At 32.5% G+C, this 22641-nt stretch overlaps 4 protein-coding genes and 1 pseudogene across 4 annotated transcripts; 3 read left to right on the plus strand and 2 right to left on the minus strand.

Moving 5' to 3' along the window:
* LOC111011412 (21 kDa protein-like) lies at nt 1-889 on the plus strand. Its single transcript, XM_022285150.2, has one exon. It carries the CDS (start codon nt 71-73, stop codon nt 656-658), a length of 588 nt encoding a protein of 195 aa, XP_022140842.1. The 5' UTR covers nt 1-70; the 3' UTR covers nt 659-889.
* A 2689-nt stretch (nt 890-3578) lies between these two features.
* On the minus strand, nt 3579-4800 carry LOC111011663 (21 kDa protein). Its single transcript, XM_022285515.2, has 2 exons — nt 4120-4800; nt 3579-3866 (listed from the first exon to the last, which is right to left on the minus strand). The coding sequence occupies exons 1-2, from the start codon at nt 4549-4551 to the stop codon at nt 3678-3680; spliced, it is 621 nt and encodes a 206-aa protein (XP_022141207.1). The 5' UTR covers nt 4552-4800; the 3' UTR covers nt 3579-3677.
* A 7024-nt stretch (nt 4801-11824) lies between these two features.
* On the plus strand, nt 11825-12796 carry LOC111011621 (21 kDa protein pseudogene; annotated as a pseudogene).
* Nucleotides 12797-13932: 1136 nt separating this feature from the next.
* On the minus strand, nt 13933-16711 carry LOC111011431 (jagunal-like protein). The gene is made up of 6 exons (XM_022285176.2): nt 16556-16711; nt 16235-16290; nt 14982-15105; nt 14778-14884; nt 14308-14377; nt 13933-14178 (listed from the first exon to the last, which is right to left on the minus strand). The coding sequence occupies exons 1-6, from the start codon at nt 16641-16643 to the stop codon at nt 14099-14101; spliced, it is 525 nt and encodes a 174-aa protein (XP_022140868.1). The 5' UTR covers nt 16644-16711; the 3' UTR covers nt 13933-14098.
* Nucleotides 16712-20058: 3347 nt separating this feature from the next.
* On the plus strand, nt 20059-22395 carry LOC111011591 (putative pectinesterase/pectinesterase inhibitor 59). The gene is made up of 2 exons (XM_088119018.1): nt 20059-21207; nt 21590-22395. The coding sequence occupies exons 1-2, from the start codon at nt 20328-20330 to the stop codon at nt 22282-22284; spliced, it is 1575 nt and encodes a 524-aa protein (XP_087975144.1). The 5' UTR covers nt 20059-20327; the 3' UTR covers nt 22285-22395.
* Nucleotides 22396-22641: the final 246 nt, after the last annotated feature.

The raw sequence follows: 22641 nt of genomic DNA on the forward strand, positions 1-22641 counted from the left end.
TGACATCGCAAACCCTTCTTCTTCTTCTTCTTCTTCCCCTTTCGATTTCTGCAAATCCCACAGGCCTTCAATGGCGAGATCCGCCTTTCTTCTCGTACTCCTCTCGATTCTCTCCGTCGCCGCCACATCCGGCGCCGCCGGCAATGCCGGAGCCTCCAATTTCATCAAATCCAAGTGCAGCGCCGCTACTTACCCCGATCTCTGCGTCCAATCCCTCTCCAATTTCGCCTCCACCATCCAGCAAAATCCTCGCCAATTAGTCCAAACCGCTCTGTTTGTCAGCCTCTCCCGCGCTCAATCCGCCCGATCTCACGTCTGGAAGCTCACCAAGTTCGAGGGATTGAGGCCGAGGGAGCACGCCGCGCTGAAGGACTGTCTCGAGGAGGTCTCCGACACCGTGGATCGGCTCAGCAAATCGGTGGAGGAACTGAAGCGCGTCCATGGAGCGCACGAGAAGGACTTCCTCTGGCACATTAGCAACGTGGAGACGTGGGTGAGCGCCGCCATGACCGACGAGAACACCTGCTCCGATGGATTCTCCGGGAAGGCCATGAATGGGAGAATCAAGTCCTCGGTTAGGGCTCGCATTGTGGATGTTTCTCGAGTCATAAGCAATGCGTTGGCTCTGATTAGCAAATACGCTGAAAATCAAGGTTGAGATTGAATTGAGCTTCGGTTGTTCGGGTCACAATCGGAAGAAATCTCCATGGAATTGGAATTTGATGTATATTAAGAGAGTGAGTGTTTTTTGATGTGGCAAATGCAAACGTAATCGTAGTAAAGTAATCATGGTGCTTTGCTTTCTCTGCTTTTTAGGTATTTTCTTTTTCTCTGCAACTGTAATGGCCCCTTCCTTCTTTTGGTTTACTCTAAAAAAAGTTTTACCCAATTCCTCTGTTTTTACTTTTCTTAGGGATTGTTTGGCCAAATTCCCATGCGAGGATGAAGATAAAAAAAATCTTTATAGGATTAGTGATGGAAAGTAAATTCCTTATCTTATCATGAAACTTATCTGTGTGCCAATAAATTTTTGACAAAGTTCGCATTGTGGTGCATGCCTAAGCATGCACTAGAGCACTCTTTTGCCTTCACGACCTCTTTTTCTTTGAGAACACTCTAAAATTTTTTGTTTTAAATTGGTTAAAATAATATTTCGGTTCCTATACTTCTAGTTTTGATTTATTTTAGTTATTGTATTTTGAAAATGTTTATTTTGGTCCCTGTATTTAAACTTATTTATTTTGGTCCTTGAATTTTAAAAAGTGATCATTTTAGTCAATTTTTGTAAACTTTTTTGTAAAATTTTAATATAAATTTTATACTTAATGAAAATTTTTAGTATAAAGTAATGTTTACATTTTAAGAAATATATTGATTTTAGTATCGTGTTATAGAAAAAATGAGATTAAGAATAAAATTAAAGGAAAAAAATATCACTTTTTAAAAGTATGTAGACTAAGACTGAGAATAGAGACCAAACTAATATTTTAACATTTTTAAATTTTAGACTAAGTTTATTTGAAAGTTGAATTTCGCAATGTTAACAAAAATTGAACAATTTGTGGGGGTTGGAGGTTCAAAATTTAGGATCAGAATTGAATTAAATGAAAATGAGGATTCGACTTTAAAAAAGATGGATGAAAAATAAAAACGCCAAGGAAAGGACAGGGGAGGAGGGCCCATTCCCTCCCTTGATTGAAGGAATGGGCAGATGGAAAATAAAGAATAAAACAAAAATAAAATATTTATATATAGAAAAAGAATCAATTGAGAAGACCAAAGGGATAAACATGAAACGACCACAGCATGTGAGTCTGAATTATGATTATCTATATTTTCAAATTTCATAAATAAATGAAGAGTTGTCTACCAATTTCCTTTTCTTTTAATAGAAGATATTATATTTTGTCATTATAACTTATGTATTCTCCTTCGCAAAATCTTCCAATATAATAACCTATATTTTAGACATGGTTTTTTTAAAAAGAATTTTTGAAGTTATCCCATTTTTAAAATTATTTTTTATTTTATTACTAAATATGGTAAATTTTTAAAGGGCACTTTTAATTATCTAAATTCACTTAAAAGAAACTATATTAAACATAATTTAAATTAATAATTCTAAAAAAAATGTTTGCAGAAAAAGTTTTTTCCTGATAATTTAAAAAGTATTTTTTCCCCAAAATTCATCTATAACATACCATAAATGTTAATAATACGAACAAGTTTTATCTCAGTATTAGTAACAAAAAGATAAAAACCTTTTTTAAATAACAAAAAGTAATAAATCGATCTTATCAACTAAAGAGAGCCATTTATTAATATAACATAAAGTTTTACCTCTATCTCCATCTATTAATTAATTAATAAATTAACTTTACAATAAATTCAAAAGATCCGTGCAATTATAACCGCAATTAGGTGAAGAGGACATCAAAATAAATGGTCTTTCTTTTTAACCTCCAAATAAATTACATATATAAAGAAATAGAAAAAGGAATGATTATCAATCGATAATATAAAGTGGAAGTGTGCAAGCATAAAATTGGTGAAAATATTACCAGAATTCAGCTTAATTAATTAAAAATTCAATTAGATAACATTTATGTTAAATTATAAATTTAGATATTCTTTCAATCATTTAATTCCTAACTTATAACAATTTCAATTATATATTGCTAAGTTTTGAAATAATATACATCTATGAAATCCATGTTAATTATAGTTAATAAAATGTTGACACGACATATCTAATTTTTTTGTCATGTCAAGTCACACAAAACCCGTTAAAACATTGATTTAGTGAATATGCCACTACTTACATGTATATTTGTAATATTAATTGGTTTGTAGTTTATTTTCATGAATAATGACGTATTTAGTCATTACAATTTTATTAACTGAGCTAACGAGTTGGTTAAGGTAATTTGTATGTGAGATATCATTAACATCGAATGATTGATAAAATTATTGCATAGTGCAAAATATAAAAGTTGAGGAAGTCGTTAAAAGTAAAAAGTAATTTCCCAAAAACAAAGCCCTAAAGTTCGTTTGAATAGTTACTTGTAGGTTATATTGTTTTATTTTTGTTATATAAAGTAGAAATTAGTAAGTTAAATTACATTTTTAATACTTATACTTTGTATCTCATTTCAATTTATAGTCTTTTTAAAAGCTTTATTATCTTCCACTTCTAAATCAAAATAATTTTATAAAATGAGGGTGTGATAATTCTCGTGTCTGTTTAATAAAATGTCGCATCACAAATTAGTTTATTTTTCACATCGATAAATAACTTATTACAAGTCTATTTTTATTACTTCTCGAATTAAAGGAGCTTTAATCAAAGTACATGACAATCACTCTTCAAGCATAAAGACAGTCAAATTATTATTAGAACCAAGGATAAACATAAACTTTATAGTAATCTTAATTTAACCAAAATATTATACATAATAAGTAAATGATATGAAATTAAACATAGAACACTCACAAAAGGAAACATTTTATACTTTTAAACGCTTTTAAACAAAATCAAAGTTGCAACTAGAAAGCAAATCTATGGTGTTGACAAACAATTAATAAACAAGTTTCACAACTCATAATAAATCAATATATAAACTTATACGCGTAACAAGTGAATTGTGATTCTGTTTAATCATTATTTAAAATTTATATTATTTGTACTTTAAGTTGTTGATGAGAGACAACGCATTACTAATCTGCCTTATTACATTCATAGTAGATTTTTTCACCTCACTCTTCACCTTCGACCTCACTTTCCGGCCACCGTCGCCATTCACCCCGTCGGTGCAAGTCATAACATCCGTCTCTGCAGCACTCACCCACGTTTTGATGCTACTTATCTGTATTATAAAGTTTTTAGATTTAGTAGTAATTTAATATCATAATAGAAAATCCTTACAATAATATTATTTTTTCAAATTAGTATCATAATCGCTTGTTTTTAAGATATTTGTAAGATCTTGACATTTTCAACGTCAACCTTAAGATATTTAAAGTCTTGTTCCACTTTGGAGGGGAGAGTATTAAGAATATAAATAAAAGATTAAATATACCGCTATTAATAGGCAGCGGATTGAGTAGAAGTTAAATGACCTGAAATTCAACATCTTGAGTGCGATACAAGCTTTTGATGGCAGCGGAGGCTCTCCGGAGCTCGTCGATGGAGTCTTTGAGATTATCGGTGCAATCTCCGATGACTTCGGCTTCGTAGGGCGAGGGACGGGAGAGACCCCTTCGTCGGAAAATGGTGGAGATTGTGGAGGTGGCGTTTTGTGCAGCTTTGAGGGAGGAAACCAGCGCCGCCCTGCAGAGCTCTTGTTGGGTTCGTTTGGTTTCTGAAGCGTACAATGAGAGGGAGGCCTCGCAGAGGCGTGGATACGGCGTCGGCTTGCAGGCCTTTCTGATGTGGGCTTTGGGCGGCCGGACGGCGGAGGAGGCGACGGCGGAGGTGGGGAGTAATGTGGTTGAAAGGAAGAAGAAAAGGATAATTAGCAAGGATTTTAATTTTAGGGTTTGAGATTCCATCTCTGTTCTGTTTGTGTGTACTGTAGAATCTATTAGGGTTGTCTGTGGAGATTAATTTCAATTTATAGAGGCAGAGACAAACAGGTGAGGATTTTAAGATTTAGAAGACAAGAAACATGAAAAAATGTATGGACATGTGGGTTTGGTTTAATTAATAATTTGTTACATTCTAAAAACATGGCGGTCTTTGAGATGCACGAATAGGAGCGTGAAATCTGAAAGCTAATCTAGGAGACGTGATATTTACAAATAAACATGATTAATTGTACTAGTTAGCGTGTTCCAATTAGATTAATTTTTTAAATATGATTTACATTTCTTTCTTGTGGATTAATTTAAGATGTCAATATCATATAATAAACCTGAGTTTGAGTTTAAGATGGGTTGATACATGATTCTGTCTAACGTGACATTGATATCAACCTGCAGAACAGCGTTGCACCATTGTGGTGCTTGACCATGTACCATCTCAAACCTAAATTAAAATTAAGTATGAAAAATTGTTTATTTTTTTAAGGTGGGACGACTCCACCTTTTATATAATTGGGGAGTAATTTGGAATCGAGGTTCTGTCACTACACTAATGTACCTGTCATTTTGTTGGGAAATTCTTAATGACAGTAGAATTTTCCATTATGTTCAATGTTAGTGGATTAGCTATCGGTTATAATCTTTCCAAAATCGAAGCCAACCTAAGCACAATGTTTACTTTGTCATGCACAAGCCCTTCTTCCTCGTCCTTGAAGTATCCGAGCAGAGGCTCAGACACACATGATAGTACATGTCCAAGCTACGAGTCATGTCTATTGGACTTGATTATATCCTCTAACAAGACGTATATATTCTTTTATTCTTCATGTTTCTTATTCGGGATCTTCAAACATTTTGTCGAAATATTTTGAGAATTCGTTAATGAAATATTTTTTTTCTTTTTTTTGTCATAAAAACAATATTAACGTAGAGATCCAAAACATATGGAGATTAATTGGAAAACTAGGTTGCTCTAAATAAATAAATAAAATTTGTTAAACATTTTGGAGTTAATAATTGAGTGGAATGGAATTGTATGTATTTTACACGAAGTCAAATAATTTCAAAACTATTTTTTAATAATTTTATTTTTCAAAAAACAACCCTACTCTTCCAGTTAATCCCAAGCATAAAAGGGTACTGGGATATGAACATTTCTATTTTGAACTTGCCCTAAATGAGTTTACATCTGGATTAATGAAGAACTTTCCCCTGAAGAGACAAGTTTTCAATATTTACTAATTTATTACTATTAATTAGACTTTTTAAATAAATTTCATTCTATATTTTACAAAATAAGTTTTGAAGACTGTTATATATTGTGTAAATAAAATATAAAAAATAATATAAACCATTTTAGTATTCACATAAGCAACATAAATAAGCAAACCGGAAACTGGTTTTGCTCAAACTATGAAACCATTCAATGAAAACTAAAGTGAACACTTATTTTTCCATTTTAGAGATTTATTTCAACAGTTTTTGAAAGCTAAAAAAGAAATACTCAAACCTTGAAAATATAGAGAAATCCCCTCGAGAAGATGTTTGGTTCATGAAGTTAATTTTTATAGTAGTTTATTTTAGACTACAAATTTATTAATTCTATTTGCTATATAAATTTTCAAACTTCATTTTAGTCTTCATATTTTAATTTACTGTATTTTATTTTTTGATTAAATCTTCTAAATGTGCGTAACATTATTAAAGATTAATAATTATTTTTTTGGATACGAAAAAAAATGGCTTATATAAAACATGTGCCCCGTAAGAAAGTAGTCAATATTTGATAAATTTTGAGATGCTTTTGAGAAATTTAATCAAGATTAAATTAAACACACAGCGATTTAACTTCAATATCATTAATATTTTTGAGGGTTGACCGTGATCAACCTGAAATTGACTACAAAGTAAAGTTGGCGGTTTAAACAAAAAAACATGGCGGGGCGCGTGAGATTGAATGATTTGGAAGTGAGGAAACAAAATGCTAAATATAGAAGGAATCTGAGACGTGCAGGTCTAGGGAAGAGCCATGTGCCCCACCCAAAAAGTCAATCAGGCCGCTACAAAGTCAAACTATCCCCGTCAATCCAGCGTACCACGCACGTGTCACGTGCACTTTACTGCACGTGAAACGCTGCAGATCTCACGAAGTCAAGGTACGGTAACGGAGGGGCAGTTTCGTCCAGATGTTACGTTTAATCAGATTTTTAAATGTTAGTATAATAAAACTTTCACACTTCTATTTATTTTATTTTGTCTACCGCAATTAATTTTTCATTAACCACTTAAAAAGAAAAAATAGAATGTTATAAAAAGTCAAGAACCAAAATAAAATTTAAATTTCAAAAGGAAAATTAAATTAATTGTTAAAATTAGAACGTATTATTGAAAAATAATGAAGTATTAATATAATGTGGTATATGTATGAAAATATCTAGAGATATTAATATAGTGATATTTTTTAATGGGTGTTTTGATTTGGGTTCAGCAGGTCACATGGGGGTTGAATAGGATTTATGAACAATTGCTTTGGAACCTCAAATAATTTCAACACTTCTTATAAATGATTTTGTCCATCTAATTAAGAGAACCTGTCACACCTATACATATAGGTAAACCCATTTTTCTTTCGTATTATTAATTTCTTCATATTTCTGATTGGGGTATAAGTAGTGCATGTGACATGCTAGCCACAATGAACATGCAATATATTTGAGAATTAATAAAATTTAAGTTATGCATAAGTTTGTCAAAAATGACTCTGTCCATTTTCTCATCTTTTTAAAGTTTCAATTCCATCATTGAGAATATATATATAAAGGTTTTCTCAAATCAAATTTCTATCCTACTCTTCGTGAATTAGTAATTAGCGTATTTCATGGTCTAAAATTTAAGTTAGTATGTAGTAATATTTTTATTAGATCCATGGCATAATAAGTAATTTTGAAATATTGTAAATATGACTTAAATGGTCAAAATATTAGTAATATTTTTCAAAACTCTGTATGTTTGAAATATATCTCACCCTCCATATTTGAGTTTAAGGCTAAAGACATATTAATTTCGAATTATTTAATAAATCATATTATATATGGAAATTGTTATGTCGCTATTTCTCTTTCATTAATTAAAAAATTAAGATACTTTCAACTCAGCTGATAAAATGTTTTTAATGTTACACTCATCATTTCAAACATCCATTCAAAATTTTGTGACCGGTCAACTCATTGAAAAAAAAAAAAAGGATTATTAAATAAATGTTTATAACCAAAAAGTAAATATGCATTCACTCCTAGGATAAAATAAAATAATTCGAGAGTGATGCAAGATCTACCATCTAAAATGAGAAAATATTTACCATGTTTTATGGAGAACGAAAGTTATTGTTTATTTGAGTGGATCCTCTTTGTCTAGAAATCTCAATTTATTGATAGCATGGCTAAATACAATTTATAGGTTATATTTAGATATAAAATAAACTTTAGCCAAACGATATAATATCTTAATTTAATTTTAACTGAAATCTAGTGTGCAATCTTTCATTTAATTTATTCTCTCTACAGTCACTCAAAATAAACTAAATTGACATAAACAATATAATATTAAATTAATAAAAGTAAAATTGTATATGAATTCAAATTATCTAAATTATATTAAAAAAACATACATGTTAACATATAATTATAGGTTGACGGGTAAGAATATTATTGGAACAATATATAATTTTAATTGATTCTGATAAACAAATGTAGCAATCCAAATATTCTTACACATGTTTATAAATAATCCAGCAAAACGAAAGATAGCTAACTATCTAAATATGTTATACATCTATAATTCAAGATATCTAATATTATGGACATCGAAAGAGGCCAACTATCTAAATTCTAAAAAATAAAAAACCCCCTAAAAATGTTAGGATGACAGAAATATTTTTACCTCCACACACACATCAATTTGTTGATGGGACCTTCTGTAAAAATAATAATAAATAAATCTCATTTTTTCGACTCACATTCTTGAGAAATATACAAAACCTAATCACAATAACATTATTTTTGTGCAAGGATCCTTCCAAAACTTTAGTGTTAGGGATAGTTGCTTCAATTTATAGGGTTCTAGGAGGACAATTCAGAGCTTTTAATTGGTCACCAAGATATCCTTTTGACCTCAAGTAACTTAAATGTTTCTTACATTGATACCGGTAAAGATTCACTTTAATCAATATCCCGTTCAAGGTTCTTTTAGAATTCAATTTACATGATTAGGCATCTAAAACATAGTCTAATTAATAACACTTACAATGTTAGATGTTTTTTTAGTACAAACACATGGGGTGAGGATCAAATTCCACAACCCTTTGGTTTGAGATATATGCCAATTACCCTTGAACTATAATCGCTTTTGTTATAATGTTAAAATGTTTGGTCTATATTCACATCAAAATGGTATTAGCTACTTTAAATCTAAACATACATGAAATAAATTATTTCTAAATTTTAATTTCAACCTGAAAGTCTTATATATTGTTGAAGATATCTTTGAATTTAATATTATATCCATTACAGACGTGGGATGAAAGATTGAACTTACAATCTCTGAAGGAGCAACGTACATTAATTTCTAAACTATATATTGAGAAAATTCAATTCTAGAGCATAAAAATGATATAAAAACTGAAAACATCTGTTGTACAATTTAGACTTTAGGTTACAATATTTAAAATATTTTAAGCAGCCGTTGAGAAGCAAAGTTGGAAACGCTTAATTTGCACACTTCGCAAGTTGATTGATTCGACGTCGTTTGGGCCCCCGAAAATTAACAAATTTTTTTTGTCATTGTTCATTTAGACGAAAAATTGAACTACTCGGAAAGCTCCATTTTTCAACTGGATTCTGTGTTTTAAATTATATTGTACTCTTCTAACAATATCCATTGAATTTTGAGATTATTGAAAACTTTAAAATTCATTTTATATAATATAATTTTAAAATTATAACCTCTCTCTATATAGAGAATCTTTCTAAATCTATTTTTATTTCAAACTTTGGCTAAAAATTAAAAACTAAATTAAAAAATTAACGGAAGCAATTGTTATAAAGAGTCATCAATTTTTTTAAGAAGCATATAATCATTATGGAACGAAAAGTTATTAATTAAAAATTAAGATAATTAAACTAATTTGAATATTAATTTTATTGCTCGCTCCCATTTTTAAAGAGAAGAAAGAAAAAAAGAAAAAAAACAGAATAAAAAGATAACACGTAATTTGTCATGATGAGAGGAAACAAAAGGAGGGGAGGACTAGAAATTTATTTATTTGGAGTAACGTAAAATTTTGAGTATTTGTATTTTATTGGTTCTCAAATAATACAAAAAAAAAAATACTAATTCTTTTTGGATAAGAAGAAATATATATACACAGCAACTAACTAACTAAATACGCAAAAGATAGTATATATTGTTAAAACATATAATATGATTTGAAATTCCTTCCTTTCAAAATAAAATTAGTAAAAGAGAACGAGATCACATAAATATTTAAAGTGGTCATTTTTATTAATATGTACAAATACCAAAAATCATTCGATTAAGTTTTAATATTTATTGATTATAGATATCTTAATAAGTTATCTAATAGATTATCGAAATATATTATGAATATTGTATGTTAAATTATTTAACATGTAAAAGTAATAATACATTCATTGTATTAATTTAAGTATTTAGGCAAATAAAAACTCTTTTCTTTAAGGGGGAAAAAAAGCAATTAGATGAAACAGAGACGTCGTCTTGGACCACCGTCTCTTTTGTGGCCAGTTGATTGAAAGCTATATTTATCAGAACTATCAAACGGCGTCGTTTAGAGGGCCACTTTCAAAATAATTTCATATATGATTGGTCCACTTTTAGGCCCAAATACATGTGCTCAAGTTGCAAATATGGATGTCCCACAAAACAAACCTTTTTATAGAACTACAAATCAAATATGTTAAATCCTTTTTTTTTTTTTTTCTTTTTGGCAAAATGATAATTATCTTAAATCTAGCATTTTCCTTTAAAATCAACTTGCAAGTCTTTGCAATAATACATTTTTGTTGCAAATTGGTGAGCAGGAAAAAAAAAAGGAGAGAGCGGGACAGCAAAGTTAAATGGGTGAGTCCAAATTTAAGAGGTGTGATGACATATGTAATTTAAGGAGTGAGCGATTGTTGTGATGTGATGAACTATAGTGTCAAGAAATGAAGAAGGAAAGAGTAACGTGAAACTGAGAGAGTTGTGTATATAGGTGACAGTTACGTGAGAGAGATTTTATCTAAAAAAAATTTCACGTCATCTAGACAATATTATAAATATAATTATCTTTGTAATGGGTAGCATTAAAATTTATTAAAGATTAAAACAATTTCATATCATCTCTAGTTTTCTTTAAAGTTGTTGATGGAACTAGTATTAAAGATAAAAATAAAATATTTCTTTAATTTTAAAAGTCAATTTTTTCCAGTACAACAGCACCATAACAATATCATCACATGAGGGGAGAGACTCGACCTTTTATTTTTTTCATTTCAACTTCCATTAAAAATCTATGGAATATATCAATAATGTACCAGTACTAAATTTATATTTTATAACAAAAACGAATTATACATACAATATCTAAAAATATCTCAAGACTCAATGCAATAAAAGATATTTCTTCTTTGCTTTTGGACCCAAAGTTGTCGGCTATGAAACAAGCCCCTCCCTCCCTCTTTCCTCTCTCCCTTATTGAAATATTATTTAAGTTAAATTACAAGAAAGTATTCTTAAATTTTGTCATTTATTTTAAAAAAATTTATATCCTCCCAAAGATTGTGATAGAATCCCGAACGATGTGGTAATTAAGGTTAAAATTTGCCTAGATTAAGTCTGAAAAAATAGAAAGGTGAAACAAAAACACTTGCACCTTTTAAGAGAGAAATTAAGGTAAAATTGAGTAGACAATAGAAAAACAAACTCCATGGATAATGAATAGAGCAAAATTGAAAAAATATATATTAATTGTCACATTAATAATCTAAGTCATTCTAAATTTTACCACGTTAATTTTTTATTTAAAATATTAGTAACTATTTATTAAAATGGTATTTTTAAAACGGATAAGATTGTCACTTGTGTTAGAGATAGACACATATATGACCCCTTGACATGCTCTAGACCTTTTTCATTGGCCTATAAATACAAAACCCATTTCCTCTCTCCCATCATCCACTCCCCATTCTCACCAATTAGAGAGAGAGAGAGAGACAAACAAAAAAGAAGAAAAAAAATGAGTTTCTCAATTTGTAAGCAAAGTTTGGTTCTTGTTTTGGTAGTTTTTCCATTAGTATTGAAACTGAGCGGTAGCCATGCAGCCATAACTCCCATGAGCAGCACAGAGTTCATCAAAAGCTCATGCAGCTCCACAACTTACCCTCGCCTCTGCTTCTCCTCCCTCTCCGTCCATGCCAGCTCCATCCAAACAAGCCCTCGCCTTCTCGCCACCGCCGCCCTTTCCGTCTCTCTCTCCTCCGTCAAGTCCGCCGCCGCCCAGATCCTCAAACTCTCCCACGCCCATGGCGTCCCCTCGAGAGACGTCTCCGCGCTAAAGGACTGTTTGGAAGAGCTCAGTGACTCGGTGGATTCGCTCTCAAGCTCCATCCCTGAGATGGGGAAGCTTAGAGGCCCAGATTTTGAGCTGGTCATGAGTAATATCCAAACGTGGGTCAGCGCCGCCCTCACCGACGAGACGACGTGCAGCGATGGATTTCAAGGGAAGGCCGTGAACGGTGGCGTTAAGGCCACCGTCAGGTCTAGGATCGTCAACATTGCGCAGCTAACTAGTAATGCTCTCTCTTTGATCAACCGCATCGCTGATCTCCATTAAATTCAAGTTCTGTTCGAGAAATTATTTGGAGGACGGTTGGTTAAAAACTATATTTCAAATCTATGGTTATTAAGAGGGGAGAACTACATTGTGATAGTTCTATTGAATGATTTTTTAGGTGGTTTCGATGGAATGGGTGAGGTTTGAAATCATAAGTATAGATGTGAAAGGCAAAATCCGCCAAAATAGTAGTAGCTTAATTAGGGTTATTTGTGTGGAGCTTTAGGTTTTTTCTTCATAATTAGCATGCAGCTTGTATGATTGGCTTTTGAATTTATTTAAAGTTAACTAGAGTCTGTGTGGACATCTTCTAGAGAGTAACCTTTTTATAAAGTTGAAGATATTTGTATATTTGAAGTTTAAAAAGGAAAAGAAAAAAGAACAAAAAATCATTATTAAGGACATTGAAAGTTTCCTCCAATTCATGAGTCTACAAATTTACAATAATACATTTTTAATAAATATCAAGCCAGTTTAATATTGCCTGATTTTTCCAATAATAATTCATTTATAATTGTCTTGTCAAATAAAATCAAAGCAATTGAAGATATGTGAAGAATGAAAATACTTGCTTCATTACCGGTGAGTGAGGATCAATTTTCATGCATCTTCATCACAAATAAAAAATGTACAACTCGTGAGGCAAGTCAATTAAACAATATTATTCAAAAAGCTATTTTGAAAAGTAACACGTGAACACCACAAAATCAATACTGAATATAGCTATTCATGATTATGAAATAAGCAATCGTAAATCAGATTTAATTTGAAAAGAAAAAAAAAACAGTTTCGAAAACAAAAAAAATCAATCCTGAATGGGACCTTAATTATTAATTTGTTCTTTTCTGGGTCCCTTTCATGAGCGATTAAAATTAAAGACACTGAATTTTTATTTCAATGTGAAAATTAACCAAAACTTGTCCAGAATGGAAATTGGAAAGTTATGTGAACAAAAATCATGATGATTTTTTAATGCAAGTGGCCGTAAAATGCCAGCTTAATTGCCAAAAAAGAGGATGAGAAAAAATAAAAAGGAAAAGAGAAAAGTAGATTCGCAGAGATATTTTTGGCTGAATAACACCAATCCAAAATAATTGAATGCGTATTTTAAGCAGACAAGGACTTCATAATTGCGTAAAAAGTGGATCTTATTACACAATTAATCGCATCTACAATCAGTTCAAACGTTATCACTTCACTTCCATCAAATATTGTTGGATAAATTACATTTTTAATCCCTAAACTTTGAGTTAAAATTCTTTGATCCCTAGGTTTAAAATGTAATAATTTAGTCCAAAATGTCACCGTTTAGAGACCCTTTAGAACCATTTTCAAAATCTTAGAGACTAAAATGTCACATTTTGAAACTTTTGAACCAAATAAAATCATAACCCGAATCACTAGCATTCTTTTTGAAAATTTTATTTTTACTGATGAGCCAATTTTAATCTCTAACTTTCAATGTCATCCGATTCCAAAATAGTTAACCTCTCAATAACGATCTAGAATGACAAACGCAATATTTCTTTAGCATCGAGTCAAAATCGAGAAGCAGTAAGAGCTATCTTTGCTGGTCGTTAGGAGGACATTAATTTGGTACAGAACTATTTAAGAGGTACGTTTTGGAGGAGACATGTTACCAATGAGGGAAATCACTGTGCTCATTGCAAATATCTGAAGCAGAGATCCTGTATGAAGGCATATCAGAATTCCACTGTTAGTTCATACTCGGAGATACCTAATTGATACACTTTTTTTTTTTTTAACAAGAAATATACTTAATTGATACACTTATGAAGAACTAACAAAGAACCCACCGAGGAAAATGCGGATCGTCTCGAAAAGTTCGAGCTTCTTTCTCTGCCAATTACTTAGATCCCCGATACCCTAAATGGTTCATGAAATCCAAAACTCAGTTAGAATTAAGAATTAAGATAAAGTATCATTCAGAACAGACATTATCACATGGAAGCTGTGATCAAAGGCAGGTTATAGTGTTATAAATACAATCAAGCAAATAAATTGAAGCTTCCCAACATTTTCAAGTGTAGATGCCAATGGTAACAAAGCTAACATCGAATCTAGAAGTCCTGACAACTATACAAGCTTGGAGAAGGCATACTTATTGAAGGGAAATAGGTGCATTCTTCCCAATGTAAGGAGAGTATTTTAATTTTTATCAACCAATTCAATTTCTCGTTCATTGTTATTACTTATTAGACCAGTCAGCATACATAACAATTCCAATACGGCTGTTCCCAGATGTGCTCAAACAAAATTTCCTTACCTCAAACGTATAATTTCCCTGAGAGACATTAGCAAAAAGTAGTAAGAGCGCTATAGATGATGCAATCATATATATTTTCAAAAAACTTGCACGGCTGTGCCTTCGACCTTCAATAAAACAATAGGAAAATATCAGCCATTACTGTTGAAACAGATAAAGACTTATAAGAAATTAGGTACAGAAGGTAATAGTATAACAAGCAACCTAGTTCTCCCACAAGCAGTGAAAAGAAACCAGTGATGGCAGATGAAATAGCAAGTTTATCTAGAGTCTCTCTCTTTGATGTCAATATAAACAAGTATACCGCTCCACATAATTGAATGATAACCTGCAATATAATAAAACAAACCCAATTAGAGTACAACAATATACAGTCACAAGAGGTCCAGAGGTAAGCATCAGCTCCCGTTTTATTGAACAAGTAGAGACCAAAATCACTAACGCATGCGCACATTATAAGATCATTGGATGGGGCAGTTGTTTCATGTCACTACCAAACTCTTCCAGTTTGGTTTGGCCTGACGTCGAAAAGTAGAGATAAATTTTCATGGTTTTCAATAGAGGAAGATTAGTAATTAAAAAAGACATCCCAGTCAGTCAAACTAGAGATGGGAGAACCTAGCAGAAACAATTGAACCAAGTATTACATGAAGACTTTCTTGATCACAGATCATAGGCCTTCATGATGCTGAGGTAACAAGCATATTGTAATGTAACCTTAATCAGCACCACACTTTCAGCAGACGGGCCCTCTGAGATATATATAATATGGTATCGTTAGCTACAGCGGGAATTAATCAGTCTCTCTCAAGATCAGCCCTACATTAAGCTCATATCACAAGAAATTGAAGACAATTTGGTGGAACTAAGAAATTACATATGTGGATGTACTGGTGAACGTAAAGAAACAAAGGCCTTATTGGACTACTATCTTATGAAAAGTGTTACACCATTTTTTATAGGATTTAAAGAGTCTTTTCTTAAAACCAAACTTAACACTCATTAATAGATCCAATTCTGTTAATAAACAAGGCCTTTCCACTACTGGCACAAGAAGAGCATCAACATAGCGTCAGTTTGACTGGAAATGGAACAGAGGCTACGGCACTCGCAGCTAGGCAATCTGATGCCAAATCATAATTTAACCCCAATTTCTTGAAACAGAATGAAAAACCTACATGTATTCATTACAATTTCATAGCATTTATAGAATTGGTTTATAGTTAGTTAGGGTGTATCTAAAATTAATTCTACACTTTTACTAAATTAACACACGGCATTATACCACTAAATTACAATATGAATTATGTCCTGAAAACAAAAATTGGTGATCATTTTGTTTAACATCGTTAACGTAAAAGCATATAGAATGCCATTAGAAGATACTGCAATTTTGCATCATACCAATCAAGAAGCAAAACACATAATTTTCTGAAATAGCAATATAATGTGTGTACCTGAGCTGAAATCAGGGAATAGAGACGAGATTTGCCTTTAGCAACCTTTTGGTACCCTATAATTAGAACAACCCATCATAAAAATCGAAATTGGTTCCAATAAGACAGTTAAAATAGCTAAATGAATCCTATTCCATATTCAATGCCTGAAAAACTAGAGCTAAATGATCCTCATCCACTAAGCCATCGGCCTAAGCGGAAACAGGACATCATTGAGTATCAAACAAAGACATTTTTTCCCCATATTGTTCAACTTTCTGTTCTCTACAAGATTTCTCACCAGCCAAACAAAAATTAGGAGAAGAAAGAGAGGAAGCTTACGAGAATCGACGACCATGCGATATGAAAAATCATAGCCATCGGTTCCAGACGGCCTTCCTGTTCCTGCAGCCGATTTCCTCTGATTCATCTTCCTTGTGGCACTGAACACTCAAAATTGGTTCAGACCTTGGCCGTAATTCTTCTTTGCGGTCCTTTTGAGTTTTGAGCAAGGGTCAGAGAACGGTTTGGTTTGTGTTCCGGTTTGGACAAAGCCAAAGACCGAACCGTGTAAAAAGTATAATTTGAGGAAAGTTTTGGAATCAAATTACATAAATGTAAAAAGTATAATTTAACCAAATTTCACTTCAATGTTGGTATAATCGAAGCATAAAATGGCTATTTATTTCATAGGTCCCTACCTATTACGTATGTGAAGATGGAGCAAAAGGAAATTATTTTAAAACTAAAACTTATTTTCACTATTTGAATTTTAGACAGGGGCTACAACTTACCACTCACTTAATAATTTCTAAAAAAAAATGGGTAAAATACATTTTTAGTCCCTAAGTTTGAGTTTAAGTTTCTATTTAATTCATAAGTTTTAAAAACTAGTTAAACTTCTGTTAGTGTCACCAGCTGAAGGTTGACGTGGCATTGGTAGGTTTAATATTTATTAATTTTATATTATTTTTAAACTCTGAAATCAAAAATGTGTTTTAGTTACCTAATATATTTTCCAAGGTTCTTATATTTGTCGATAAATTTATATATTTTTTAAAGGTTTTTGATAACATGACTTAGAGCAAAATTTTAAAGGTTTTTAAGTATCTCAGATGGGAGAGTTGTTGACCATATCCACAGTCATTAATGTAAATGTGCGTCAAGGCAGGGATCTCAAAAGCAAGTGATAGTGAGGTAATCGTGTTGGAAGGTATGACTAGGTCACCTCCCATTTAGGAATCACAAATACTTGTTGTATATTTTGGTTTGACGTTGTTTCATTCTAAAAAAGAAACAAGACTCGCTCAGACAAAAAAATCATTAACTTGGTAGTATATCTTTTTTATGTTCTCATATTGCCTTCTTTAATATTCCATATCGTTCTCTTTTTATGTTTCTTAAAATGAGATTTCACTCAATTAAATGAGTAGCTCTTGATAATCAAAATACATAGATGGATCTTTTTACCCACCTTTAGTGGAATAATCTAACAAAAGTTGAGCTTTCTTAGTAAATAGGCTACAAAATTTTTTCCTTTCTTCACAATATGGCAACACGCAACATTTGAAGGAGAAAAAAAAAAAAAAAACAAAACCCACGCAAATTTGTAATTAAACTTCGCCTCTAGGAAAAAATGAATTTCAACACAAATTAAGAAAAATCCAAGTAAAAATTTTTTAGATTGATTCTGGTTTCTAGGTGTAAGAAACTATAAAGAATTTAAATTATTTGAAAATTCAAAAATTCCTTATTTTAGAAATCATTTGTACTTGACGTTACAAAGATTAATAGTCTTGAAGTCAGATGATGGGATAAAAAAAGCTATCCTATTTTATTTTTTCAAGAATTTACACATTGTTTTGATCACACTTGTAAGAACCACATTATATGAAGGTTAAAAAATTATGAAAATAAAAATATAGAAGCTAGAAGACAATGACATATCTTATTATGATGATGTAATTGTCCAATATTTTTATAATTGATAGCCTGATGAAAGGACTGTCACATGATAAGTGGAAGCTCTTTTTTTTCTCTCTCTCTCTCTCTCTTTGAGTTCACATGATAAGTGGAAGCTGGTAAAATAATTTACTAATACAATAATTTAATTAAGTACTTTCAAAGCTTTCACTTAATCTTCAAGGCTGGGCAATATTATATTAATTGTGTTATTTAATTAATCTATATATTTTCCAAAACTGCAGAGCACATGGGTGTGCCACATATTAAGGCCTCTGTAATGAAAAACCAACCGTACTTCCTTTTTCTTTTTCCTTTTAATTTAATTTACCTCCACAATACTTGAGATCCACTCAAGTATTTAAATATTATGTGCATTTTTACCTACAAATAAATTTTCCTTTTGTCTATTTATATTGAGATAATAATCAATTATAGAGTCGAGGATAGAAAATCAAAAACAAAATGGTTATGAAATGAGGCCTAAATATTAGAATGTGAAGATTTAAACCTCTGAACTCACTGAAATGATGTGGAGATTTAAAACTTAGCATCAAAGAAGATGGTGGAAGTTCGAAGTCAAGATTTTTCTATTAGAGATATATGAGTTTATAACCGATAAAACTATTCTCAAGTTGGACTCTCTATTGCAAGTTAGAAGTTTGTTAATCTCATAGACTTGATAAATTTATGGTATATAAATTCCAAACATAAAATATATTTTATTTCACTCACTAAGACTGCAAATTATTAAATGTATAAATCAAATATAATTTACATAAAATTAAAAACTTTTTTTCCTCGAAAAAAAAAACTTGAAAAACTTTTATAACTTATTCTTCCGTCCAATAATCTAAATAGAAGCTTTCCAACTACAAATTTTACCAAAAACTGTGGGCGAAACCTCTGTTTAATAATTTAGGTTTGAATCAAATAGATTTTAATAAAAGGCAAAATAAGTCTAAATTTTTTAATATACTTTTGTAATGATTACTTTATGAATTTGTAAGGAAGGGTACTTCAAAAGTGCGATTATTAAAGGCTTTCGTAATATATGACTATGTGTTGAAGAAAAGTAAGGTGACTAGTTATTTATTTTCTAAAGGATTTACCTTTTCTTAATTATTTTATTTTATTTTTTCTTTTGTGTTATACGTTTAACAAATATATGAACCTATAAAATCTTATAAAAATAGACCACAGTCAAAAAATAATCTATTAAATTTACTAATAAAAGGAAGCTTCTACCTTCTTTCTTTTCAATTTAATTTAAATCTTACTTCAATCTCTAATCAAATATTTTGTTCTTTCTTTACACAAGAAATCAACACCATCTTTAAATCTAAATTCATTTTAAATCTTTTACACTAGATCTACTCTAAGTAGCTTCAACTCATAGTTGGTTAATATTGACAATTACTCATCATATAAATGAACAAATACATGTATCTATCCCAGGTGTTATTAGTGACATAGTATTTTTTTTTCTTGAGTGACGAACAAAACAAATAGCTATATTGTATGAGATTTTCTATTCCTCGAAAATAAATCGTACAAAAGTAAAAATAGGTTTAGTTGGGACGATACGCGAAACAAATACATAAATAAAAAGAAAGAGAAGAAAATCGAAAAGGCAAAATACGACCTCGTCGCAAGTAAATAATCACCCCTCATTCCTTCCATACTTTCCTCGACATGTTAGCTAGCACATGATATGACATCCTTATGTTAAGAAACAAAAGTGAAAACAAAATTCAAACTATAACTGTCGCTTTGGGCTAAAAAGAAACTAAAATCGTCCAAACTTGATGAATGACACACCAAAAGCTTTGCTTTTGAATCCACAAATTAGATCTAAAACCGAAAAGAAGAAAGAAAAGAAAAAGTAACCTATCTTTCCTTGTTCCTTACAAAAACGAACCTGCCCCTGTCCACTTTCTGACATCCTTGTTCAGTACAAAACCTACGCAAACATAATTAAAACTTTTTCCCATTTCTTTAAAAATGGTTCAATTGGAAGTAGAAGTTGAAGATGAAGAAACCCATCTTCTGTTTTCCTTCATTATTACTCCACTCCATCTTCCAAGTTCACCTACAACTCTAGAAATCCCAATTCCATTTCTCTCTCAACACATCAAAGTCTCCTCCTTTAATGGCTCCACAAACCAAATTCCTCACTTTTTTCCTTACCCTTTTACCACTTCTTCCAAAATCCTCTTCGCAAACGGCCACCGATCAAATCCAAAGATGGTGCGCCACCACGCCGCACACACGAACTTGCATGTTCTTCATGTCGCCGATCAAATCCCCGCCGGAAAACCGACCGGAGTTTCGGAAAATGGCGATACAAACGGCCCTGGAAAAAGCCGCCGAGGCCCAACATTACGCGACCCGGTTCGGCCAGAGCTGTAAGAACACGCGCCAGAGAGCCGCGTGGGCCGACTGCTTGAAGCTGTACCACGACGCCGTTTTTCAGTTGAACCGCACTCTCCAGGGCCTCAGCCGCAAAGGGTGTACGGATTTCGACGCGCAGACGTGGCTGAGCTCTGCCCTCACAAGCATCGACACGTGTCTTTCCGGCGCGGCGGATCTCAATGTGACGGATTTTATAGCGCCGATCAGATTCCAGAATGTTTCGGAGATGATTAGCAATTGTTTGGCCATTAATGGGGCGTTTTTGGGGGATGGAAAAAATGGTACGGAGGAGGAAAATGGGTTTCCGATGTGGGTTTCGAGTGGTGATCGGAAATTGTTGCAGTCGTCGTCGACGAAGGTGAGGGCTAATTTGGTGGTGGCGAGAGATGGGTCGGGGAATTTCCGGACGGTTCAGGCGGCCATCAACGCCGCCGCGAGGAGGCGTGGGAGGGGTCGATTTGTAATTTACGTAAAGCGAGGGGTTTATAGAGAAAATATTGAAGTTGAGAATGATAATGGTAATTTAATGCTGGTCGGAGATGGGATGAGATTTACTGTCATTACAAGTGGGAGAAGCGTCGCCGCCGGCTTCACCACCTTCAGTTCAGCAACCGCCGGTGAGAGCTAAATGTATTTTTTAATCTAGATTTTTTTTTCCAATCTAGTCTCCATTTCTGAAAATGTTTTTCATTTATTATATATTTTTAACATATAGCATAATTGAGTTTTTTTTTTTTTTTTGTCATGCATGAATTATGAAAAATACTTAATTTCTTACATTGAGAACTTATTATTTTTTTTTAAAAAAAAGATATTTTTGCATTGTAAATTTAATTCAACCACATTTAACCTCTAGAAGGGTATATAATTAAAAAATGTAAATACGTATGGACAAAAAAATGAAATAACGTATTCAAACCATAAAAATTAAAACATATATTTGGTGTTTTGAGATGCGGCTTATGATCTTGATCTCCTTTTATTTTTATGAATTTCTAGGTATTGAAGGGCCTGCTTTCATAGCTCGCGACATTACCTTCGTCAACACCGCGGGCCCCCGGATGGGCCAAGCCGTTGCGCTCCGGTCATCGTCCGATCTATCGGTGTTCCACCGGTGCGGCTTTCAGGGCTACCAAGACACTCTAATGGTGCTCTCACAGAGACAATTCTACAAGCAATGTTATGTGTACGGAACAATTGACTTCATTTTTGGGAACGCAGCAGTTGTTTTACAAAACTGCATGATTTACGTACGAAGGCCCTTAAAGGGCCAGGTCAACGTCATCACGGCCCAAGGCCGAGAGGACCCGTATCAAAACAGCGGAATCTCGATCCACAATTCTCAAATACGGGCCGCTCCGGATTTGAGGCCCGTTATTGGGTCGGTCAAAACTTACTTGGGCCGGCCCTGGAAGAAGTATTCGCGGACCGTGATCATGAGGAGCTATATTGACAGCCTGGTGAGCCCAATGGGCTGGCTCGCGTGGCAAAGTAGTAAATTTGCTCAGGATACGCTGTATTATGGGGAATTTAAGAACTTTGGGCCTCGGGCTTCGACCCGGTATAGAGTGAGATGGCCTGGTTTTCATGTTATAAGGAGCCCAAATGTGGCCTCTCAGTTCACCGTCCGGCGACTCATCGCCGGCCAGACCTGGTTGCCGGCCACCGGAGTTCCCTTCACCCTTGGCCTCTGATTTGCATTTATTGTATTTAATAATGACTTGACTTAGGGAAGAATTTGTTTAAAAAGATAATCATGGCGTTTTTATTTAGTAATAAGATATTTAATTTTCCAGTTTGGTTTATTTTGTTCCACACATTTGAAGCAATCAAACCTTGTTTTTGTTTTAAGCATTCAAGTTGTCAAAGTTGATTAAGCCAACACGGTTTTAGTGTCACCATGTGGCAATGTTACTGCGTAATTCGTTGATGGAAGAAAGTCAAAGTTGTTTAAAAAAGCAGAAAACTATTTTCAAAAACTTCTAAATCTATTTTAAGCAATGGCTTAACTTTTCGAATTCTGTCTCAAATTTATAGTTTTTCCTCTTACT

The sequence above is a fragment of the Momordica charantia genome (genome assembly GCF_013281855.1).
Source record: "Momordica charantia cultivar OHB3-1 chromosome 10 unlocalized genomic scaffold, Mcharantia_2.0 BLBB01000010.1, whole genome shotgun sequence".
NCBI classification, from domain to species: domain Eukaryota; kingdom Viridiplantae; phylum Streptophyta; class Magnoliopsida; order Cucurbitales; family Cucurbitaceae; genus Momordica; species Momordica charantia.

Bases quoted from the DNA above. Each gene is read 5' to 3' on its own strand.
- LOC111011412 (XM_022285150.2), top strand. From the start codon at position 71: ATGGCGAGATCCGCCTTTCTTCTCGTACTCCTCTCGATTCTCTCCGTC.
- LOC111011431 (XM_022285176.2), bottom strand. From the start codon at position 16,643: ATGAATCAGAGGAAATCGGCTGCAGGAACAGGAAGGCCGTCTGGAACC. The intron at 16,291-16,555 runs GTAAGCTTCCTC...TTCTAATTATAG, and splicing joins TCGCATGGTCGTCGATTCTC to GGTACCAAAAGGTTGCTAAA. The intron at 15,106-16,234 runs GTACACACATTA...ATTATATTGCAG, and splicing joins ATTCCCTGATTTCAGCTCAG to GTTATCATTCAATTATGTGG.
- LOC111011591 (XM_088119018.1), top strand. From the start codon at position 20,328: ATGGCTCCACAAACCAAATTCCTCACTTTTTTCCTTACCCTTTTACCA. The intron at 21,208-21,589 runs GTGAGAGCTAAA...ATGAATTTCTAG, and splicing joins CTTCAGTTCAGCAACCGCCG to GTATTGAAGGGCCTGCTTTC.
- LOC111011663 (XM_022285515.2), bottom strand. From the start codon at position 4,551: ATGGAATCTCAAACCCTAAAATTAAAATCCTTGCTAATTATCCTTTTC. The intron at 3,867-4,119 runs GTCATTTAACTT...TTTATAATACAG, and splicing joins CTCAAGATGTTGAATTTCAG to ATAAGTAGCATCAAAACGTG.